At 29.6% G+C, this 26849-nt stretch overlaps 1 protein-coding gene across 1 annotated transcript in view; it reads left to right on the top strand.

The window, feature by feature from the left end:
• The window catches only part of LOC107450041 (neurotrimin), a 311817-nt gene that overhangs the window by 152238 nt on the left and 132730 nt on the right, over positions 1-26849 (top strand). The window contains exon 2 of the mRNA XM_043043209.3: positions 25273-25526. Coding sequence (XP_042899143.1) covers positions 25273-25526 — 254 coding nt within the window. The remainder of the gene's footprint in view (positions 1-25272; positions 25527-26849) is intronic.

A 26849-nucleotide genomic window follows, 5' to 3' on the forward strand; every position in this document is an offset into this window, starting at 1 on the left:
TTAAGTTTTTTTATTTTAAAAATGGAAAAGTCAAAATGATAAATCAATTTTATTTTAGTTTATATAAAAAACTGTCAGAGCAAAAATGATAATAAATCAGCTTTATTACGGTTTATATAACAATTGTCGAAGTCAGAAAGCTTTTTATTTTTCCTGAAATATATCTTTTCACAAAATTTTTCGTATTTCAGGGGAAATAAGAACATGTCTCACAATGAAGATTAAAATATCGAAATTTAAGTAAAAGCAATATAAACTTCAAAATATCTAATAGAATGTCCTTATATTTATATCAGTTTCCGGCTGCATTCGAATCTTCTTAACACTCTTTTATATTCCAAATGTCCAAAAAAAAGCGAAATACAAAAAAAAAGAAAAGAAAAGCGAAGGGTCTCGCTCTCTCATCACATTCCTCAGAGAAAAGTAAAAGCAATTTTTCGAATTCCATGTCAATTTTTCTTTCTTTTCTTTTTCTTTCTTTTTCCACTCCCACAGTGCCAGTTTTTCTCCTAAAATTTTCCTTCCCCAAGGAAAAAGAAAGCTAAATATCGATTCCATACCCTCCACTTTTTTCTTCTATTCTGTTTTACTCCTTTATTATATTCCAAATTCTGGAATGTCCTGCCCAACATGATAGAAAATGAGTCATAAATCGAGTGGTTTGCATTTCGATTCTATGTTTGCTGGTCGACCACAGAATTGACCAGGTTTTTCCCCCCTCACAGCCTCTCCTTACCCAATTTGGGAGGTTTTATGGAGTACCCACCTTAGCTTTTCTTTTGTCTGACTTAATATGAAATGACCGGGCATATTTTCCTTGGCTCATAATAAATGCGATAAGAAATGGCCTTTTTTATGTCACTCTAACAAAACCAAAAGAAGAAATGTGCGTACCAAGCAATTTCCGAGGCCATTTATTTTCCTTTGTTGAATCATTGTGTTGTTTTCCATAAAATTGTTTCTTCGGTAGTTGTTCATGTCTGGAAAAAAAAATTCCTTGAATTGTTAATGCCTTTTCAGCAATTTTTTCCCTTGAAATTGATAAAAATGATACCGTTATAGATTCTTCTTCTACTGTTTTTTTCTTCTAATTTGTGAGAACTGTAGATACTGTGTTAGTTTCCGTATTTTTAAGTTGTTTTGATTCATTACTCATAGCTAAAGCCAAACAAACACAAAAAATTAAATTTTCCAGTGCTCGAACTTAGAGGCATTTGATATATTTCGAAACAAAAATACTTCACTTAAATTTAGTACAAAATAGTATACTTGCATCTAAATAAATAACATTTCTTTCTACCGAAGCTGAATTTCGGTTTGTAGTGAGAGAATCACCTATTCAAAAATAGGCAAATAAATATTTTTTTTGAAATATACATTTCAAAATAATATTACAAAAAAAAACTTCGAAAACATTAAAATTGTCATGTTATAAGTCCGGAATTAATTTGTTTTAATTCAAATTCTTGGAGAAATATCATGATTAGACAATTGTTAGAGAGAATATGATTTTTTAAATCCTTTTCAGTAAAGAAAAAAATCTCACATTAGGAATTTACCTTCAAATCACATGATCAAGGCTAGCATAAGCAATTGAGAGAATATTTTGATTTATTTTTTAAAAATATAACCGCGAACTAAAGTTTATTTAAATCGTTCAAGAAATACATCATACATTTAAAGTTCAATAATAAGATTTTAAATAATCTCAAAGTCCCCTAACATAGTGTAAAAACTGACGACGTAAAATAGTTGTGTACATAAATAAAGAAATTGAAATTAAAAACAAAATCATCTTCTCAAATGAAAAAAAATATTACCGAATCTCTCAAAAATTATGTATAAGTTATATAAGTTATATTAATACTTAAAAGCTCTGGGCGAAATCATAAATTTTTAAAAATTTCACAATATTTTTCCAGTTTATTTAAATTTGGGATTTTATATTAATACATTTTTAAAATTGAACAAAAATCAAAATAAATAAATTGATATCTCGGCTATTCAATCAGGAAACAGGCGTTTCCATTAATACTTAAAAGCTCTGGGCGAAATCATAAATTTTTAAAAATTTCACAATATTTTTCCAGTTTATTTAAATTTGGGATTTTATATTAATAAATTTTTAAAATTGAACAAAAATCAAAATAAATAAATTAAGATTTGCCTTTATTTAATACACTCTTGTTTGAAGCACATTTTGGCCAAATTTTCTTTTCGAGCAGCAGCCTTAGAACATAAGTCAATTGTTTATACAGCTATTTTGAATAATTCATGATGAAGTTGCTGACTGAACATATAATGACAATAAAAACTAATACAAAACATAACTAAACTGTTGAAATTTCGCAGACAAAATAAATAAAGATTAATTAATTTAATTTTCATTTTTCCTATTCAAACGAAACAATTAATAATAAATAAGATGGTATTCAAACAGCTAACTGTGAGAAAAATCGTTTGTAACTGCTTTTGCCTAATACGATGAAACAACCAGATTTTAAATGCACAAACTAGGCCCACCTAATCAAGTCACTTAGTTTATTGCATCTGAGTAAATATTATAGCCGAGGGGTATCATTTGTCAATCTCCTGACCGACAGAACGGGAGCTGTGTCGACATTGGGGCATTGGGGTGTCCCAGTGTCGACACCCCAATGTTTTCTCCATTCAACACATGAAGAACTTCCAGTGTTATGCACTCTTCAATTTATGACGCTGAGCTATTAGAATACGATATTCTCATTCACGCTTAGATGGAAGTACCATAAAGCTGCTTAACATAAGAAACGGTCAGTATTTCTCACCCCTTACATTAGGGAAAAGAGCCAGATAAGCGATTTAAGCCACCTCAAACGGTTCTTTCGATAAAACACAACTTAAACATAAACTGAATCTAATGCTCATTGCCTAAAAATCCCTAAAAATGAGGACAATTGGAGAATGAGTACAATAAAGGCAATTAGAAAACAATGAAGACAAAAGCCTACGTGTGCTGGCCGATTTCTTTTTTTACGGTTTTAAAACCATACTAGTTGTAAATGGTCAAAAATCCGTATAAAATTGTATTCATGGTTTTGCAACAATACTAGTTGTAAATGGTTTTTAAACCGTAAAAGTAAAAAAAAATTCTTTACCGTAAACTTGACCTTCAATTGGATGGACAGACTGCTGCAGATTATTTTACCATAATTTTAGAGTGGAAATACTATCAATATAGTAATCTATTTTGTGAAAGTTTCGCAAAAATAATATATGCATTAGGGGTATAAAGAAATATATACATTTTCCTAAAAATGATAGGACGCTGGCAGTATTTCTGGAAACAACAAAACGCATAAAAAACCATCCTATGTTATATCTATTAATTATTGCTTAATTCTTCTCAAATTACTACTATCAACTATTATTTTTCACATCTAAAAAAAGGAATAAAAATTATTTAATAATTTCAAGGATTGAGCAATAGCTCTCGAGGCAAGCCCATCAAATAAAAATATGAATTGTAAGCAATTCATGCTAGTTTTTCTTAGTTCTTTTTTAGCTGTTTTCTTGATTTTCTTAACTATACCATGTAATATGTATTATGTATAAGCAAACAATAATTTTAATTAACTTGATGTAAAAATCCCATTACAACATATTTCGAATAGTTTTTCGAATTACACGTCCTATATAAAGTATAATATTTTTAATTTCTCGACACCCTTCGCTTAATAGACTTTAATATTTTCAAAAAAGTGTTGTCCGACAAAAGTAATCGAATTTCTCCTTTCAGACTTTTGTTTAATTTTTGTTACTGGATTTACATCAGTTGGATCTAGTCCAAGAGAAATGAGGCTAGCAAAGGCTACGCTATGTATGTTTTTAACATAAATTAATCTATTATTTAATCAAATTCCATTACTAACCCATTTTTTCAAATTTAGTAGCTTACATTTATAAAACTGAAAATTAAAATTATCAGGAATATCCAGTATTGATTTTTATAATGCGAGTTTTTAACATAAATTAATCTAATTTTTAATCAAAGTCTTTTAGTAGCCCATTTTTTTAATTGAATTACTGACTTATAGATTTAAAACAGAAAATTCTCTGGAAAATGTTCTGTTGGTCTTTTTTATAAACTATTTAAGATTTGACAATAACAATCAAATTTTAATTCAAATTATATAAGCTTGAATTAATTGAACAACAAATTCAAATTATTCAAATTATATAAGCATGAATTATTCGAAATATAAATCGATTTGAAAAATTTTAATCAATTTATAAATAAATGTTTTATTCAAGTTATTAAGTGTGATAGTTCTTTAATATGCAATTTTGGACACACATTAGTCGAACTTTTCATGAAAATCTTTTAGCATCGTCTTTTATTAAAGCTCAGTAGCTTATTTATAGATTTAAAGCTGAAAAATGAAACTCCTTTATATATTTCGTCAGTATTTAATATAAATTTATATTTAATATGAATTTAGTATTTAATATAAAGTATGTAATTAGTATAGTAGTTTGTATTTAATATAAATATATGTAATTTTTAAAGGAAGAAAATGTAAATTTAATTAGGTTTATTAAAATTTCGATTTAATTCAAATTTAATTTAATTCAGATTTAGTAGCTACAAAATCAAAAAGGAAAAATGCTCTTTTGATTTTTCATGTATTGTTTAGTCAATGTCAATTGTCGAATTTTTAATCTCTTTTGTTTTTTTACATTTAAATGATAGAAATACATACCAAAGTACGTTTTGAGTGATTAGTAACACATTTTAATAAAAATCATGTAAAGATTTATCTGTTTATAGTATTTGTAGCGAATTTTAAATATTTTTTAACAATAGGAAATCATTGTCAGAAACTTGCGCCAGCTATGGAAAATACATGCAAATACTCTTCATGATTCAATAAATGTCTATCAATTTAAGGTTTTAAATTTTATGCTGTGAAGCCACAATTGGCATTACATACTTATTTTTTTTCCTTTTAAAATATCTTTCATTACTTAAGCTTATTTTTATTAAAAGAATTACTTTTAAAATAAAACAAAAACTTAATCTTTTAAAACGAACACGAACATAAAATATTTATTTCTTCTCTTCTAGATCAATGTAACGGATACTTTATTTTTATTTCATTGCTAGGCAGACTTATTAACTCACTGTCGCCTCTAATCGAAAACAAAAATCTATTTATAACTTTTTTGTCTAAATTTCCAACGGCTAAATGTTTCGGTTGCATGGTTGTAATAATTCTCATAAATTTGTTGGCGACTCGTGATCGCCAAGGTATTATTTCAAATCCATATTGATAAGCTGGTTGGCTTTGTTTTGGCTGTGATATATAATGATAAATCGCCAAATTATGGATCTCCTACCCATACTTTCTACGTACGTTGGGAATAATTATATTCACTTGGAATTCAAAATTTGTGGTGACTAGGAGTCCCCTTTGGGGCGCTCCTGTCCCAGTCATCCTAACGGTTTAAAAAGATATGCAATCGTAACGAAATGTTAACAAAAACTTCTTAATGTGGAAGTTATATTTCCTTGATCCCTTCAAGGGATTTATTTTTGATAATTTGTAATTATCATGATGATTTGTATTGATGGCCATTCTCTATAATCTTCAAGAAATATTGCTTAATAAATTGGATTTTCATATTCACGATTCATATTAATTTCCTGGAGACTTTCATTTTGTTTCATCCATTTACTTTTATTAACTGCCAATACAAACAATAATGAATTAAGATGAATTTTACTATACGAATATTGGCGGATAAGGACGGAGGACCAAACCTCCCCCACATATGCATTATAAAATCAATTTAAAGAATTTCATTACAATCTCTGTTTAATTTGTACCGAATGCTTAAAAAAATTAAAATTATACCAAAGCTTGTTATTTTAAAAAAGAATATCCCACGTTTTCAAGTAATTCATTTTTTGAATATCAAAGAGTCGAGAGTACCTACTATTTAGGATATGTTACCAGACTAGTTAGTTAAAAAAACTGGTTGAAAAGTTAAGCCTTTAATGCCCTTTTTAAATATTTCCTTCGCCATTTTATTTCTGCAACAAATTTTGGGATCAAAAGGTTTTTTTTTACATAAAATTATAAAGATACTTTACTGAAATATAATTTCTTAAAAGATAATTTCCTGTAAGAAGACAATTTTTAATGAAATTACACATTTTTTTAAAAAAATAGTTACTTAATCGGATGTAGATTTTTATAGGAATTATTATGCAAATTAGAATATTTCCTTCTTTAAAAGCTAGTAAAATATGCGTCAAACTTGGTAACTAACTACATATATTGTAAGTGAAAAATTTGTACCTATAAAAATATAACTATATATTAAAGCAAGAGCGATAATATTAAACTAAATTCTTAATAAATCAACTACTGATTTTTCTAATTTCTCCTCTATATTAATCCACTTATTAAATTTAAAGGAGCAATTTAGAATTTTTTTCTTAAAAAAATATTAGATAACAAGCATAAAACTAAGCAAGTATTGCAAGAAAATTTCTAGAATATTATTGTCAGTCGTAACCTTTTACAAAAGAAATAACGCAAAATTCTACAAAAAACTAATTCACCATTTTTATTATTTCTTTTTATCCATCGTTCAAAAAAAAACCAAAACAAAAAAAATGATCATATCTATAATATCAAGCTTTTAGCTCGCAACATCAGAAAATGCGTGTTATTACATCACGTGACCCTGACACCTTCCCCCCAGAGTCATATTAGATCCAAAGATCGAATATGGCAAATAATTTAAGGGTCACACTTTACACATAAACAAACTATGTTTCACATTCACCCAAATATTCACTGAATCTTAGGTTTAACTTAACACTAGGTATTTACTTTAATCACCTAATAATAATAATAGGAAAAAATGTTCAGAGTCTTATTTTAGTTTATATTTACAGTCTGGACAATGCATCTGCATTACTAAGTTTCGATCCTTTGATGTGACTTGCCTCAATATCATGGCGTTGAATGGCTAACGCCCATCTCTGCAACCTCGGGCTTTGGGGTGTCGCACTCGTCAGAAATACTAGGGGATTATGATCAGTTAATAAAATAATCTTAGCACCACAGAGTAAGGTTTCAAATCTCTGCAAAGCCCAAATAATAGCATAAGCTTCCCTTTCAATTGTAGACCATTTCTGTTGAGTTGAATTCAGCTTCTGGCTACCGAAAGCTATGGGACGAATATTTCCTTCTTCATCTAACTGACCTAAACAACATCCGACCGCATTTTGAGATGCATCCGTATGCAAGTAGTATGGTTTCTCTATGTCTGGGACTTGTAACTCTGCGATCTTACATAGCGACGTCTTCAATTCCTTGAATGCCTTCTCAGCTTCTTCGCTCCAAGGAATCTCATTAGGAACTTTCTTTTTAGTAAGCTCTGTTAGTGGAAGAGCAATCTTTGCGAAGTTTGGAATATACTGCCTGTAAAAGTTGCATAATCCCAAAGCACTTCTCAGTTGTTTTTTGGTTTTGGGTGCCTCTAATTTCTGTATTACTCTTATTCGTTCTTTGTCAGGAGCATGTTTACCTGAACCAATAATATGTCCTAAGTATTTAACCTTTTGTCTAGCAAATTCGCACTTTCTCAAGTTCACGGAGAAATTAAAATATTCCAATCTCTTAAAAACTTCTTCAAGATGAATCAAATGTTCCTCCCACGTATCAGAAAATACTGCTAAATCATCGATATAAGCACAAGTGAAATCAGACATGGACTGAACCACTTTAGACATAGCTCTTTGGTAGGTTGCAGCAGCATTTCTTAATCCAAAGGGTAATACATTCCATTGGTACTGGCCTCGGTGAGTTCGGAATGCTGTGAGGTGTTTGCTGCCGTTCTCCATCGGTATAGCCCAATATCCCTTCAACATATCTAGCACAGTAATGAATTTCTTCTTTCCTACTAAGAAATTCAACTCCATCATATTTTGCATTGGATATGCATCCGGAACGGTAAAAGCATTCAAACTTCTGAAATCAATGCATAACCTGATTGTTCCGTCTTTCTTATGAACACATACTACCGGGTGTGCTATCTCACTTACCACCGGTTCAATCAGTCCTAACGCTAGCAATTCATTGATCTGTGCATCCACTTTCCCCTTTAAGTTTTCTGGTATCTTATACGTTTTTGGTTTCATCGTATCCTCCTCAGCTTTCAGCTTTATCGCATGTTTCCCAACTTTAGCTATCCTTATCTTCCCCGAAAACAACGTTTTGCGTCTATGTAAAAGATCTTTCAATTGATTTTGTTGCATTTTGGGTAAGTAATCCAAATTTAATCCTTTCAATGCTTCATAGCTTTCCACATCTGTAGGAAGAGTTGGTGTTTCGTATATTTCACCAAATTCATCATCAATATCATAGACAACTCCAACTGTTTGAATTCTCGCTTTGTATTCTCTCATTTTGTTAACATGCAATAATCTTAAATTTCCTTCCGGCATTTGCAAATAATACGAATTCGGTTTCACTCTTCTAATTACCTTTACTGGACCTATCCATCTGGCATATAATGAATTGGATGAATCATGCATTAGCACAAGTACTTGATCTCCTGGCGCAAATTCCCGGTATTTTTTCCTTCTATTGTAATATTTGGCATAATTACTTTGTTGCACATCACTTGTTAACCTTGCCTTTTCGGTTGCTATTTCTAATTTTCCTTTTAACTCTTTTAAATATTCCTCCGCTGATCCTTTCATATTCAAAGGTAAAAACATATCTCCGGCCCAAATTGACTTCAATATAGATAACGGACCTTTCGGTTCTCTCCCGTACATTAGCAGAAAAGGTGGTACTCCTGTAGTTGCATTTGGAACTTCTCGATAAGCCCATAGTACAAATGGTATATGTCGATGCCAATTTCTTCCTACTTCTCTAATAATGTGATGTAGCATATTTTTGAAAGTTTGGTTCCATCTTTCAATCAATCCGTTCCCTTCCGGATGGTATGGCGTTGAAAATCGCGGACAAGCTCCTAAAACCTTCAAAAACTCTTGCGTTAAACTTGCCGTAAAATTTGTCGCATTATCCACCACGATTACTTCTGGAATTCCTGTCCTACAGAATATTTCGAGCAGTGCTTCACATGTATTCCTTGCCGTTAACGATTTGAGCGGGACTGCTTCAGGCCATCTTGAATGTTGGTCCATCAAACAAAGGATATATTTATGTCCTTGTGCTGATACTGGATCTAGAGGACCAATTAGATCTACGTTCACCACTTGGAATGGAAGTTCAGGACGTGACACAGGTGTTATCGTGTTATCGGAATTTTGTCTACTGAACGAACAACTCTTCTACCTTGGCACCCATGACATGAGCTACAATAAGCTTTAATTTCCTTGACCATCCCTGGCCAATAAAAGGAAAATTTAATTCTTTGAATTGTTTTACGAGCTCCTAGATGTGCTCCGAATACTGACTCGTGGGCAATTTCTAGTATTTTACCTTTTCTAATTTCGGGAATTACTAATTGTTGTATTCTATTCCCGTCCAACAGCTCTTCATGGCATAGTATATTATTTTGTATCACATACCCTCCTTTATTTTGCTTCCCCAATTTCCATGCTTCTTGGAGAGTATCGCAACTTTGTTGTTGTATCTTGAATCGTTCGGTTTCATTTCCATTCTTTTTATCACCGCATTCACCTACTGTTGGCTCCTGCTGCTCTTCTCCGTCACTTGCACTCATATATAACTGCTCCTTTCGGGAATCTGATCTTAGCTTCATAGCAGCAGTAAAACTGGGATTGTATACTCTTTTTTGTTCTAATAATGCCTCATAAGTTTCAGCATCCAACAAAATGTCAGCATTTAACCCATTGACGGCTGCTATCATCGTTTTAATTATAGGCGTAATATATCCTTCCGTTACCAAAGCGATTTCCACTTCTTTTAATTCAGCTTTTAGACTTTCGCCAAACGCAGGTTGTAGTATTATATGTCCTTTGTAATCCACTTCCTTACCCACTATATCGTTTTTAAATACACTTATTTGTGCACCAGAATCTACTACAGCTTCGTATTCATTTCCATTATATGAAATTCTAACTTTCTTAAGGGCAGCTATTTTTGGTTGAACGCCTTTACATTTTTTGTTTCCTATCATGACTTCACCGTTAAATCTTGCAGTGACTACTTTGCTTTCGATATTTCCATTTCTGAGTACCTTAACTTCGGATACTTGCCCTTCCGATACTTGAACCTCGGCCACTTTGCCTTCAATGTTTCTTCTCCTCTCTTTATTATCTCGACAAAATCGTGCCAAGTGTCCTACTCGTCCACAATTAAAACATGTGACTGGATTTTGGGAAGAACTCCGCTTATCAATTCTGCCATGGTTGTTATGCTCATGTTTATATCCTTCACCAAATGTATGATATCTTCTACTAACCATGTTTGGTTTTTCCCGGTATAAGTTCCTATATGGTTGAGAAGCAATGAATTTAGTAGTTTGGTTATATTTCCTTGCATTCTCGTACTCATCTAGCTTCTCAGCAAGTGTGTCAACTGAGCAAATTCTACTCCACTCATCAATAAAATGATTTTGTATGTCTCCAGGTACTCGTTCTTTTATCTGTTCGACAATGACAAGTTGTTTCAGGCTGTCGAAATCATTAATTTTTAGTCCCGAAACCCATTCGTTAAAATAGTTCGCCAATTCAAATCCAAAATCTCGCCAAGTGCTCTCAGCCGCTTTACAATGTCTCTTAAACTTTATTTTAAATGCTTCTGGGCTCAATTTAAACCTTTTCAATAACATACATTTTACATGTTTATAATCATTTGCTTTTTCTTCAGGCTCCCTTGCAATTAAATTCGCCATTTCTAGAGGCAATAATCCAACAAGATGCGTTACCCAATCTTCTTCTTTTATATGGACTCTTCGTGCTTGTCTTTCAAACAATATTAGATAAAAACTTATATCACCTTCTTTTGGATCAAAAGTACGCATTAATTTTTGCAATCCACCAGGTACATGTTCTCTTGTTTCTTCATTTCGAGAGCTGCTCGTCTCTCCTATAGTACCAGTATGTACCAATGAAGCTTCTATCTTCAACCTCTCCAATTCATATTCCTTTTCTTGCCGCTTTAATTCATCTTCCCTTTCCTGTTCTCGCCGCTTTAATTCACCTTCCCTTTCCTGTTCTCGCCTCTTTAATTCATCTTCCCTTTCCTGTTCTCGCCGCTTTAATTCGTCTTCCCTTTCCTGTTGCTTAATTTCATATTCTTGTCGCCTAATTTCATCTTCTTTTTGTTGGCGCTTTATTTCTTCTCTTCCACTAACTATTCTTTTTAATAATTCCTTCACAAACTCCTCTTCGTACTCCGTACTTGCCAATATAATCTTCTTTAATTCGGTAACTCTCATGTCTTCCGTTGCCGTTTCTCCTAACTCTTCCGCCAAACACTTCAAATCTACTTTTAAAGCTCTTCCTAAAAATGCCATTTTTCACCTACTACTTTCTGAACTGCACCTTCTTACAAAAAAAAAGAATGCCACTTCCTAAACCAATTTCAAGACAATCTAAATAACTCACTATCTTCCATCAAACAACTTGAAATTCATAGAACAAACAACTACCAATCTTTTATTTCGAAATCCATTGGGGTTTCCCCGCGCATTTGTCAGTCGTAACCTTTTACAAAAGAAATAACGCAAAATTCTACAAAAAACTAATTCACCATTTTTATTATTTCTTTTTATCCATCGTTCAAAAAAAAACCAAAACAAAAAAAATGATCATATCTATAATATCAAGCTTTTAGCTCGCAACATCAGAAAATGCGTGTTATTACATCACGTGACCCTGACAATTATATATAAAATATAGTTAACAAACATAATTTTGATAATCGAAGTAAAAGAAAAATACAAAAAAAATACATTTATTATCTATTATAATATTTCATTTAATACTTTACTTTAATACTTCATTTTTAAAACAAATATATAATATTCATAATATTTCATAATACAAAATAAATTATGTGCCCTATTATATGAAAATTATTTTTTTTCCTTATAATTTTTAATTTATTTACACGTTTTTACAAAATTGAATTCTTTTCAGTTTGTAATTTCGAAATTTTGCTTTACAATAAATAAGAAAGAAAATGACAAATAATATTTACAATGCTCTTTATTTGGTTAAAATCGGCAAATGTTTATACAACCATTAAAACATGTTAAAGTTTAGAATAGGATGCAAATAGTTAATAGTACAAATAGTTAAGATATAGAAAACTGCATTTTGAAAAAAAAATTGAAACTAAGTCTTTATTACATTTAAAGCATTTAAAATTTTTAAACAATTTTGAAAAGCATGTAATGATATTCTAAGGCAAATATTTACGTTGATGATTGATTTTCATTCATTCAAAATGTAAGTGAAATATCAATGGATTGATTCGAAACAAAAACATACAATTCTTCAATTTTTCTTGGTCAGTGTTAAATTTCTAAAAATTTTGTAAGCAGATTGACTTCATTCCACTTTCGATTGTAAGCAAAAAAAATAATTATTTCAAAAATAAATATTATGCTTTTTCACTTTATATAATTTTAAACAGAAATTTTAAACTTATGTCTTCCCTTCTAGCAGCCAAAGATATGATATTACTTTTGCATTTGAAAGGGTAAGTTAATTTGAACAAATGCGACGAATTTACAAGTCGGGGAAATAAAATTATTTCACTGCCGAAAATAAATACTTAAAAATCTTAAAACTTTGTACACAATCGACGAGAAATTTTCCAGAGAAATTGGGAGACACCCAAACTAGATATAGTTTTTTTTGACAAGTCGTTTTGACAAGACAATTTTAAGTCTTATTTTAAAAAAAGTCGTATTTTTTAATTTCAATTTCTCTGACTTTTGAGTGATTTTACTCCAATTTCCTACTCTTTAAAATTGCATTGTTAAAATTATGTAAAAATTGCATGCCTCAAAACTTAAAAAATTTTTTTGACTATTAATAAATATATATATATATATATATATATATATATATATATATATATATATATATATATATATATATATATATATATATATATATATATATATATATATATATATATATATATATATATATATATATATATATATATATATATATATATATATATATATATATATATATATATATATATATATATATATATATATATATATATATATATATATATATATATATATATATATATAATTGGTATTATTTCAAAATATCGCTTACACCTTTAGTGTCAGAAAAAAAATGAACAAGTCATTAAAAAAACTTTTATGGCTATTCTTCAGAAGATAAGAAAAAATAAATAAATGGGACGTAAACCAAGCCCATTACAATTTTTTTAAATGCTGAACAATATGTATCTAAAATTAATAACATAGTAAAATGTCTAACCTTCTAAATAAAAGCGATTTGTTGGAAATTTGAAATTTATGAACCGTAAAATAGTTTTCAGAATAGTTAAGAAGAAATAACAATAATAGTCCCAGAAAATATTTTTTAGCTTTTGCTCACAACTACGGCCGTTTTCCATGGTTGCGTTTGAATGTGTTAAGTGGTGATAAACGACATATATTTAACATGCTTTTCAACATAAATTATTGGAATGAAGGATAAATTAGAAGTAAAATAAGTACTTATGTTGATTCATTTTTATCGCAGTTCATAATTTCTTTCATTCAAACTTTTTTTTTAATCTCTAACAGAGATTAAATAAAATGAATTCTTTCATGCTTGTCGCAAGTTCATTACAAGATGGAAAATACTATGGCCTTTGTAAAAGCAAACTGCAATTGTAGAAAAAAAATATTTTATATACTTACAGTCAATATTTTTTTATAATTGACTTCTTTTGTGAATAATTCAATTTCAGAATGTTTTTCGGACATAATTTTTTAAAACCTGAGTTGCAAAACAAAGGTGGCGGAATTAAAGGACTTTTCAAGCATTTTTTACATTACAAAGTTTGACACTCAAGTTTTACGAAGTTACTTGTAGTTTTACGAAGTAACTGTTAATGAAGTTCATTCAAGGGAAAATCTCAGAGCGAAAATTTCGCCAAATGTATGACATTGTTATCCTTATTTGATGGGTAATAGGCAATGGTATATGCTATGGTATTGGATATGTTATGAGTGAACATTTCGTTAAAGTGATGAAATCCCTATCGTCACTCCTTCGAGAAAACGAATTTCGTCAGAAGTAAAGTAATATTTCGCAGTTCTCCTTTTTCCATTAATATTAATAATACCATGGGGCATTCATGGTTCATTATGGTAACTGACGGAGGACATTTTTAATTAATTTTACATTGTTACTATATACGTCTATCAATATCACCCCTGCGACACGAAAAAGACAGGGAGAACAGAGAGATAAATTACATACATTCCCGAAATGGAATTTGAAACTGGTGTCTTCCTGGTTTAAAGACAACTCCTTGACCACCATACCTGGTAGTCTTATTTCGTCAATCTAGTTACAATCGTCTAGTCTTCGTTCCAGTTTTGTCCTTTTAGTTAACAATTTCCCACGATTCACTGCGATGAGCTTCCGAGTTAAGGAAATATATTCGTCACATGTTTAAGAGTTCGCTCTCCGCCACAAATCATATGATTCCGTGATGAAATGATTCTCAAAATTAGCAACAGAAAAAAAACCTGAAGAATTGCCAGATCATCAAAAGGGAGAATTTTATTCTAAAAGTCTACTGTTGCGGATTTTTTTTTCGTTTGAAGATTAACATTTCTGCATTGCTTCGAGTAAAAAGCAAAAAATTTTGACATTTGGATATATAAAGTATCAATCCTTCTCTTGAGCACAAATCTATGTGAAACAGAAGTGATTCAAATAATTTTGAAATAATTATTGCTTTTGATATAGATCTATAGAAATGTTATTAACATTGCTTATGATGTGATTAAAGATTGACAAATGCGAGTGGTATTTCAAAAATGCTGAAAATTTTCACTTTTAAAGTATGCTATTGTCTGCAAGGATATGGTTTGTTAAGTTATTGACTAAGACATTGTGCAATCAGAAATTTTCTAACAAAATATGTTTTCTGGATTTCAGTAAATTGATGTTAAATTTTCTTTAATCATCTGTTTTTGTAAAAAATTTCATGTGAAGACCATTTCTTTGTATATTAGTACAGTATTTTGGTATACATTACTTTGAACATTATCATTTCCAATTTAAAATATTTCACTTATGAGCCGTAGCATTCGATGGAAAATTAGAAGTAATTAACATTTTCAGATCATCCTTAGGAAAGAGAAAAATTTATATTTCAAACAAGATCCTGTTTTTCTTTTAAATTTAATTTTGGAATTTCTTTAAATCATAAATATCAGTATTTATAAATTCCATATTTGATTTCTTTCCCACGTGTGGATTCTTTTAACGAAAATTCAAAGCATTGTTTGGTAAAACCAAAGTTGGATATCAAAATTTGAGCATCTTATCCCGTTTTTAGAACAGAAATATTGTTGGTATATGGGTGATTCTCACGAAACATGACAATTCACTGTCCCTAGCTCCAAGATCTAATACTATAATACTAAAAGAACTTTTTTTAAAAAAAATATTGACAAATAGCATTGCTGTTAGCTTTTCTAAATGACTTTGCACTAGCATTGACTGTTCTGTATACTTAAAAAATTTAATTGAATATCAAAATGTCATTTTCCTGGCATGGCCCAAACAATATTTCCAATAATAACTAGCTTCAAAACTTCCAATACATTTTTCAAAATCTAATTTTTTTTAATCTTATCCTATTTAAACATTTCTAGAATATACGCAGAGGGTATTGTTTACTAAAACTTCTCTTAAAATAATTTTTTAGTGGACAAACAAATTATTGTCAATAATTTGTTTGTTCAATGAAAATCTGTCATTTCCTGGCTACTTTTATTTAGTGATTTATAACCAAAATCGATAGCGCCAGGAATCAATATCTTATGTTAATAGATTTATGAGATACCCTCCTATCTGAACAAGTCTTGTTGCATGAATAAAGAACCAATTTTCTGGCTCAAAATCTATTTCAAAAAATTTTTCAAGGTGAGTAGGATTTTATGCTGTCATTTTCCTGTTTCTTATGGATTTCCTGTTTATGATTTTCCTGTTTCCTGTTTCTCATGGTTCTTATGTTTTTAATATTATTTGATCCGAATTGTCATGTTTTGTGAGAATCACCCATATATGCAAAAAAAGGTATGTTTGACTCCTTAAATTAGTTAAAATTGCTAGAAAAAAGTGGTAAATTCGTTTTATCATTTTACCGAGCAGTTAAAAATATAGCCGAATTACAAAAAAACATTTTTTATAATTAAACTACTTTTTGGTATTCAATAAAACTAGCGCAATTTTATTTTATCCTACTTTTTATTTTGATAATCTGGATTTAAGTATTTAACGTTAGAATAAATACGTAGTTTTATTAATTACAATGTTGGATAATATTAAATTTTTGCAACGTGTAAAAGATTCCCTGAATAACGTTCTCCTCTTACAAGACATTGCATTTTGTAAACGTTCATATACAGAAGAGCGTCAATTACCCTAACTAATCGGGACCAAAGCCGATCCCGGTAATGAAAAATCCGGATAACTGAACCACTTTAGCAAACGGCTATAATGGTATTAAGAAGTTTCTCTTCACACTTTTTTCTGGCTACTGTTATAGCATACTAAAAATCGTGTGTTTAAAAGATTTACATTTCTTAATTATTTTTTTTTTTGAAAATTGACCTACAAAATTTGTTTCAAAAGAGAGAGAGCATTTCAAAACGTGTTTCACATCCTCGTTTTAGTTCTTGGAAAAGACGAACTACCTGCAGGTAGTTCCCTTACTGGAAGCTACTTGCCAGTTGCCAAGAGGTCATTTTCAAGATCACCACGGAACAAAAGAAGCCCTCTTTTTTCTTCGTACAGATATTCTGAAACTTAAGAAACATTTTCGAGATTTTTTTTCCGAGGAATTTCGGAAAAAAAACAGGATCCTAGAATGATCCACTTAATCGGACAATCCGATAAATTGGTGTTCAAATGTACTTCAATTCTCAGTATAAGCGAATACGCTAGAATACGAATCAATTGAAAACAATTTTAAAAGTTTCAGAAAAATGATGAGTAATTAATCTCTAAACAAATTATCTAAATTGACTGCGCCATTCGAAACAATTAAAAGGTAAAATATCGGAACAGCGTTTCTGCGAAATCTCTTTCATTCTGTAACGATCTTTTCCTGAAACGCAACAAAATGGTAAAGAGTAGTTTCTCAAGTCTTAATCACACACTCTTCTTGTTTCATTAAACTCTGGACGACAGCTCTCCATGAACGACATCCAAGATTATTCCCTTTTCCACATAAATTAAGCAGTTGCATTTATCTTCTGGATCTCCCTCTCTATTCGCGACTCCATTTGACTTCAAGACCGTGCCTTTGTGTTTCTGCCTCATTACAGTACAACAAACGAGGCGCCATTAGCTACTGCTTTTGCGCTGAAATCGAAACTTGATACTGTCCAACTATTGTTTGGATTCTTGATTGGTTTAATGTCTTCCTCCTCCTTTCAATTTTAAGCCTCCGCCTTTCAGTTGGGTAAAGTGAGTCAGGAACTAAACGCTGAGTTAGTGAAATCAATAAAAGAGTGCAGAAGTTAATGTTTACAATGAAAATATGCACGTTGATATACGTATAGTTAAAGCAGCAGTTTATAACTTACTTAAGCCTTAATAATTTCTCTGAAGTTATACAATTTTTAAGGCAAATTAACTGAGTTTGTAACATAACGTTGATTTACTGAAATCAATGAGAGAATAAAAAGTTGGTTTTTCGAATGTAATACTCCAAAGTCATACCAAAAAAGCAATTTAATAACTGAGGAACACGATAATTCCTTTGAAATTACATAATTTTATCTTAGTTACAACTAAGTTTCTTAATTAACATTGAGTTTCTAATTTCAACAAATCAATCAAAATCTTTTTAGAGTATTATTTAGAAATTTGGGCTCCAAATCGGTGATTTGTAGCAAAAACATAAAAAACTACTTAATTTAAGATATGTTTTCATTATTTCTTTATTTCTGTTGCATTACAGTCAAAATCGAAGCTTTGTATTTTTAATTGACTTAATGCTTTCCTCCTCCTATCAATTTTAAGTATCCGGCTTTTTAGCTGGTAAAGCGAGTCAGTTACGAAACTTACGAAAAGTTAAGTTACCGAAAAGTTGCGAAAAGTTAAGTTACCGAACTCAATAAATGAGTACAGAAGTTAATGCTTAAAATTAAAATATGCACAGTAATATGTATTGCCAAAGCAGTAGTTTATAACTAATGTATATATTGATAATTTCTCTGAAATTATGTGAATTTTGACAGAATTTAACTGAGTCTGTAACGCTAAGTTGATTTATAGAAATCAATGAAAAAATGCAAAATATAAAAATTCATGTTCATAGTAGTGTATGCACCAAACCAAAGCAGTTGAATAAGGTAATTCCTTTGAATTTACATAATTTTATCTCTGCTACAGTTGAGAATGTAACTTAACGTTATGTTTCTAAAATCAATAAATCAATGAAAACCTATGGCTTTTCGGATATGAAACATTATTTGGAAACATGTAAATCAGATATTTGAAACAACAAAAAGAGACATAACTTAAGATATGATTTTAATTTTATGTATTTCTGATACATTAGACGCAAAATTGAAACTTTATACTGTCCAACTACTGCTTGGACTTTTGATTTGTTTAATATCTTCCTCTTCCTCTCAACTTTGAATCTCCTCTTTTGAGTTAGTAAAATGAGTCAGGAAATGCTAAGATGCTGAAATCAATCAAGGAGGGCAAAAGTTAATGTTTAAAATGAGAATATACCCAGTAATCTATATAATCAAAGCAGTTTGTAACTAATTGTGTATTAATAACTTCCTGAATTTACTTAATTTGTGACTCAATTTAACTGAGATTGTAACGCGAAGTTAGTTTATTGAAATTAATAAGAGAATGCAAGATTTTGGAATGGTTGGATTCTTGATTAGTTTCATGTCATCTTCTTCATTTCAACTTTGAAATTCGCCTTTGAGCTGGTAAAGTGAGTCAGGAATTAAACGCTGAGTAACTGAAATTAATTAAGGATGGCTGAAGTTTAATATATATTAGAAGTTGACCATATATTGGAATTGTTGCTGCATATATTGGAATATATTTTTAACGTATTTGTACCAAGTCTGTAACTTAATGATGATTTCTAAAATCAATGAACACGTGCAAAAGTTGGTTTATATGGCAATAATTCCTACGGTAAAGTACCAAATAGGTGGTCCACAACTGATGCACAGTGCACAAATTAAAAAAAAACAGCTCATCTTGAATAACTTTTTATCTAATGAATGAATTTTCACATGCTGGAATTCAATCCTAATTGTCGAAGAACATGTACTAAAATATTCTAACTGGTTATTACGAACGATATTTTAAGTTACAAAATAAACCAGGCCAAAAATACACCTTAGATGAATTAAGATATATTTTTTGTGCTGAATAAAAGTTTTTTGACCGTCAAAATACAGAACGATAGTTGCAACCCAAAAAAATATTGTCCAAATAGATTGGGGAGAGATTATAAGACAAGAAAGGGTCGAAATTTTGGACCTCTTTATGTAAATTTTGCATTTTACTTGCTGCGTGTTTCACCAAACAAGTAAACATATCTCATGAAGATTTTAAGCGAATCGAAAAAGTTTTGTTCATAATTAAAAAATTATTTATCTAAAGATAATTTCATGTAGAAAGTAGTTTTATTAATTATTTATTATAACGCAATATTTATTAAATAAATGTCGAAATAATTTTTAAATTACAGATATACAGTTTTTCAAATCATTTTAACGAATGCAATTTTACATGAAAAAATACACATTTTTAATGATATTGGTGGTAGAATTCATGAGAAATCAAATTTCAAATATACGACTCATTTTAAAGTTTGATGACTCAGAATGGTAGATATGTTCAAATTACATCAGTTCATGAATAATGACTCCCTATTCAGATTAAAACAAAAGTAAGCGCTCTTTAAATTACAAATAAATTAATAATTAAATAATAAAAAAATAATTGAAAGTCATTTTAGAGAGGCAATAAAATATTATCTGGGAGTCGCGAATGATTCCAAATGCATTAAGTTTAAAAGAAAAATTCTTGTAATTGTCCATTGTGCACAAAAATGTTTCGATTCGCTTAAAGAGTTCTAGACATATGGCGAAATAAACAAAAGTGAAATTAACATTGAGGGGTCCAAACTTGTGACCTCTCTCCTTATCAAACTATTGGGACCATATTTCGCGATTGCTGCTTCCCCCCATAAATTGAGGGTCCAGAACGGTATGTTTATGTGCAAGTCTTATCTTCTGCTCAAAAAACCATGTGTTTATTCAAAGAAAACATGCATTTATGTCTTATCTGAAACTTGAAATATCGCCTTCTGCACTAAAAGCATGTTTAAGGTCCGGCCCTTGAACTATTATGATTGAGCCATACCACTTAAAAATCGCACCATTAGATCAAAAGTAATTTAGGAAGTTAATGTTTTTTAAATTTTATTATTTCGCACTGTGCAAGATATTTCTTTAGAATTATGTATTTTTTATATCATAATTAATTCAGTCAGTAACTCAACGAACATGATGAACCTGATTGGTCTTCTGAATTGTCAAATATCACGATTTTTAAGATGACGTCACTCGCAGGTATCCAATTGTTGACTAAGTTTTTCCACATAGGTTAGAATGTTAACTGAAGTGGAGTAAATTAAATAAAATGCCGTATCGCATATCGATTTTTTTAAATTATAATTATTTCTCATACTCGTTTTTTACTTGACGTATACTTATTATTTTTTCATCAATTTTATTGCAACCTTGATTTATTATAATTTTGTTTTGTGTATCTGGCAACTTAAATGTATAATTATTTTGATTACGATCTACAGCACTTCGTACTTGCAGTAAAGTAAGAAATAAACTAAATCTTTCTTTGTGAAAGAATATAAAACGTGATTTTTAAGAAAATTATATTTCACTTGCTACGTTTCCCTGAAATAGAATGGAAAGAATAAACAAATGGCATAACAACAACATGTCATACAACGTTTCAACAGCTATTTAGTATCTATATACTGGCTGACGCCACTTACGGATATCTAATTGATGAAAAATCGATTCATTCAACAACAAAAAAACTGCACATGGAATAAATAATAAAGATGTAGTATTCGTTTTTCCTCATTTTAATCATAAAGATTGGAAGCTAATAGTTAAATTTTGAGAAAAAAATAACCTCCCAGTTAAAAGATACGAGCAGAAATAAAAATAAAAACACGATAATAGCGTAACGCAGTACGGGAGCAAAATTTATGTTTATTAATCTTAAATAAATTTTAAACCGTCTATATGTTTTTTTAGTAAAATTTATATCTTATATCAGAAAAAATATTTTTTCTAACCATCGTGTTTCAAATTTCATAAGGGAAAATGAAACCATGAAGAGTCGTTTAAATTCTAGTAATATTACTGCAATTATTTTACATACTTTTAGGGAGATAATTTTTTACGATTTAATTAGTTTTCACTAAAAATGGTAAATTATTTTCATTATAACTATAAAAAACGATGAGAAATAAGAGAGAGCAAAAATTAAAGCGAAAGCAAATTTTATAATTTTGAAAAAATTCAAAGGCATAAAAAAAAATTTAAAAAATTATTTATACGGTTAAATTATATATTGATAGCTATATCTTAACAATTAGTTGATTGGATTAAAAGTTGCTTAGAAAAATACTTGAAAATTATCTACTTTAAATATTAACATTAACATTTTATTTACATAGCCACCTTTTTCGCTGTTGAGGTAAACAAATATTTTTTACGGTGTATACATTCACATTTTTATTTTCTTTCCTGCTGTTGTAGCTTCAATAATTTATTCATTTTTCTTTTTCCGACAAGGCATATTTTGATGCACACTAGAATCATTGTATGGCTTCATTACAAAAATATTTACTTAGATAAACAAATACATTTATAGTACTAATACATTTGCTCTAACAACTGTTATACATAACAAATAACAAACAATTGTTATTTTGTCAATTTAAAATGATTTTTATCGCGATTACTCAGTAATTAAAATCGGTAATTAAAAATGTATCTTGTTTATCTCAACATCAAAAATGGTGACAGCAATACAAAAAATATTTTGCTGCGTATAAGATAATTAAACTGTAATTAATGTATAACAATTAATTATAACATTTATGTTCGAAATTCTAACACTTCTTTAAAATTTTCTTTTTTTTTAACCATCATAAAAAGGTTTCCCGAATTGAAAACTAAGAAGAAAAAGAAGTAAAAAAAGAAAAAAGAAACAAATTCTTAAATAAATAGAAGTTTTCTACATTTATCTTTTGGTTTATCTACTTTCCAGAAGTTAAACTTATGTTATCTTTTCTTATGCAAGTAAAATTTTTATTCGAAAACTAGAATTTTTGAAATGATCTTTAGAAAGAAAACTTATGGCAAAAACTTAAGAAAGTTTTGTTTTTCTTAAGTATTAGTGCAAATATACATTTTCTTATTTTACCAGTTTCAAAACTTTTTTTTCCTTTTTTCACTTATTCTAAGTAAAAAAAAACTCAATTTAAGTTGTAACCTAAAAAAACTGAAGAAAAAATAAAACTGTGATTGGAAGTGAAAGTGTTTTACAAATATTTTACTGAATGTTTCTTTTAAAATTATGTATATTTTAGGTAACTAATATAAATAAATTTTTCTATCACTATTGCTTTGACTAATTGCATTTTTTCTATATAGATATATGGTAGAACGGGAAGCATTTATTATTATTTTTTTTAAATAATCTAGCATTTGTGATTTTTGAGATAAAATATAAGTGCCACGATGCCTAAGTGATCAATGCACTGATCATTTAGTTTGCATGCCTTGTAAATGTTCTTAGTTTGAAGCTCTCGATGAGAAAAAAAACTACGGTTTGAAACGACCAAAATAAGGTAAAATTAATAGTGTTTCTGGCTCTATGGGAACTCAAAAAATGCTCGATAATTTGAACCTAACCCTTTGGTAATGATTTTGGTAAAATTGAAAGTAAAATATTGTTTTATAATATGAGTTAAAATTTGGTAAACGTGATAAAACTTGGTTATTTTATCATAAAATGGTATAAAAACAAGTTATTTGGTTGAATTTGATTTTCAATTTTGTATTTTTTACTAAATATGTGGTAATAAGAACTACAATTTAGAAAACTAATATTTTCGGTAAACCATTACCATATAAACTGAAAAAAATGAAAATGAATGGTTTAAGCGGCGTATAGTTTGGTTTTATTAACCAGAATTACGATTTTTTTTAATCAGAAATGTATTTACTTTACAGTACGGTTATTTCACCGGAATTTTCAAATCAGAACATTAATGATTATCAGTTTGTGTGGGAAGTAAATGTGATCAGTTCGCAATGCTAACCATATTTTTACCATGAATATTTTTACCAGCAAAAATAGGCCAATCTATCCCTCAAATGAAAAGCATATTTTGTGCTTACTTCTGATTTTTCAAAATTAAAAACTTTATGAACATAATTGGTAGAATGTAAGTTGAGGAGCAACGCTTTTAAAAATGTCACACAATAGTTTTTGTTAAATTGCATGGTATATTAGAAATCTGTGTCGAAAATAGTTTGATTTAACTCTTATTGAATTACGAAGCTTTTTGCGACTAAAACCATGTATACATAAATTATTATCAGTTAAGTTGTTTTGATTTTAATTCTGGTCGAGAAATACGTGTTGAAGATTTGCGATGCAAATCACAATAGAAATTTACCTCATGACGAAAAAGCCTTACTTAGACTTCAAGGTTTTGTTCTCAACTTTTATGAAACCCCTGAAAAAAGAAACTTTTTTTAATGCCTGCCTTTATTTGTAAAAAATGGTCAACTGAATTACAACTTAGGGAGAATGAAATCTGTAATAGAAAATTATATTATATAGTTATATTTTCATTGCTATAATAACAATATTAACAATAATAAAAGAACTCTTGCATATAATATTTTCAATAATTTCCATCACTTTAAAAAAGAAACTACTTCGGAATAACATCAGTTTCTATTAAGGATCTAATTGCTGTTTTAGGTTACTTCAAAATATAGTTGTTCTAGTGTCAAACAACCATCGTGAATAAAATGTACGATTTTTAACAGTAAAGATACTAACTGGTAACAAAATGGATGCGAAAGTACAGCTGAATTGACCTCTACTACTCCCAATAGGTGTTGTGAAAAAAATATGTAAAAAAAACTTCGTTAAAAATAACTGTGTGAAGAATCCACGATGTGGCTTATAATCATTGATTATTCACAATTAACAACTTTTACTGGTTAACTACTTGTGAACAGACACTATTCTTATCAGTAAACAATTATTATAAATAACATCACAAAAGCTAGTGTCAATTAAGATGTATACCTTTAATAATTATAGTTATAAGAATTAACGAGTTAAAAGGGTAATATTTCAGTATGATGATAAACAAAAGAGAGCTTCCAAAACAAAGAACGGTGGGAACTGCTGTTGAATTATGTACACTTTGGGAGCATCTCTTTAAATCGCGCTTACGCGGAGAGTCAGCGAGAGTTTTCAAGGAAAGTCACTTTAAAAAGCAAAATATTTAAGATACAAAATGATCAGATTGAAAAATAAAAGAAATTAAGAAATAATATACTTAGAATTACAAAAATTGTTACATAAAATGATTGTACCAGTCGCAGTTGTAAAGATACCATGTTTGACAATACATTTGGCGAGAACGGGGCTGCCAGATTTAGCAATTTGTTTTGTCGCCGAAGGTGAGAGATTAAACGCCTTCCCCTCGATTTAAAAAATTTAAAAACTTGTAAACTGTTTTCCTTTCTTATCATTTTTTGTTCATTTCAAAGCCAAGAATAAAACTGTTAACAATCAAACAAAACATATATTTAACAACGTTTCAAAAGAGAAAAATGATTCATAAACATATTTAAATCAATCGCGAGATAAAATACTAGTTTCCCAAATGTTTTATTTTTATTGTTTGCTAAAATATGTTTCTTATTCTTTTGCAGTTCTAAAACGTCCGGATGGCAGTCCAGCTGACCCAGTTCGAATGGAAAGTAGCACAGCCGCTATTAGATACAGATCATTTGAAGATGCTCCTGGATATATACCCCCGGAAGATTTCATTGACCCAGATTCAACTACGGGGGAGACAAACAGAGTTGCCCCCACTTTCGACGAAAGCACACAAAAAAACGTCACAACCCAACTGGGACAGACGGCTTATCTGCACTGCATTGTCAACAACCTTGGTGACAAAACGGTTAGTCATTATATTTTGCATCAATTATTATATTTAAATAAACAAATCACACGATATAAATACTAAAATACATCGGTAGTCTAACAAGATTAAAAAGTTCGAAAATAATTATGTATTTTTTTAAAAATTTTTATATTATGACGTTAAATTTTCAAAAAGGTCCCAATCAAATGATCGAGTCAAATTCCGAAAGGGTCCAATCAAATGATCGACGCGAATTTCAAAAGAGACCCAATCAAATGTTCGAATCAAATTTCGATAGGATCCAAATCAAATCGTGTCAAATTTTGAATGGATCCCTATAAATGATCAAGAAAAATTTTGAAAGGGTTCCAATCAAATGATTGAGTGAAATTTTGAAGGATACCCAATCAAATGATCAAGTCTAATTTTGATAGGATCCCACTCATTTTATTTTCGGTAAGGGAAAGACTGGATGTTTTTAGTCTTGCACTACTGACATACAGTACTTAAAAATTTTACTCTTCCCTTGGTTTGTAGCATGCGCATATAATAAATAAGTGATCAAATCAAATTACAAAGGGAAGAATTATAGAACAAATTGAATTTAGAATCATTGTTTAAATTAGGAATGAATGCATAAAATCACAAAAATATGTGATGGATTCCAAACATTCCTTTCCTTCTTCAAATTAAAAATGATAGCAATGATAAAAAATATTCCTGAAGTATTAATCTATTAATTTTAAAAATTAAATCTATTTATTTTAAAAATAAAATTATCATTAAATATTGCATAAATAAATTAATTAAGGCGAGGAGGAAATCTCTCTACGTTCATTTCAATTTTTAAAAAAAAATTATTTACGTGTTTTTATAGAGTCGAAAAATAATATGAATTATCCATTGAGTTTTTACAACTAGTATTATATTATTTTTGTATTATAACTGGTATATTATACAGTTCACATTGACGCTGTTATAATTTTAATTCTGAAATTACGATAAAATAACCGACGGCAGTATGTCCATCTGATTAACCATAAAGATTGTGGTTATGAACATTTTTCCCCATTACGGTTTTGAAACCAGTACAACAGGTAGGCTTAAAAAAAACCATAAATACAATGCAAAACATCTTTCTTACAATTTGCTACTAGCATAGATTCTAAACCGAAAAATAAAACTTAAACGGACTTTGGTGCTCTGCGATTAAAGTGCCATCTATTCTCGAATGCTAATTTCGTATTGCCCAGGTTTATTGATTGAAAAGTGTAGGACAATAGAAACTCATCCTATAATGAAGGGATGGGAGAAATATCGTGGTATCGTAGCTGGGGTTCGAACCCCTTTTTAACAAGT

The sequence above is a fragment of the Parasteatoda tepidariorum genome, chromosome 8 (genome assembly GCF_982258835.1).
Source record: "Parasteatoda tepidariorum strain Cologne lab strain chromosome 8, Ptep-v5.0, whole genome shotgun sequence".
NCBI lineage: Eukaryota > Metazoa > Arthropoda > Arachnida > Araneae > Theridiidae > Parasteatoda > Parasteatoda tepidariorum.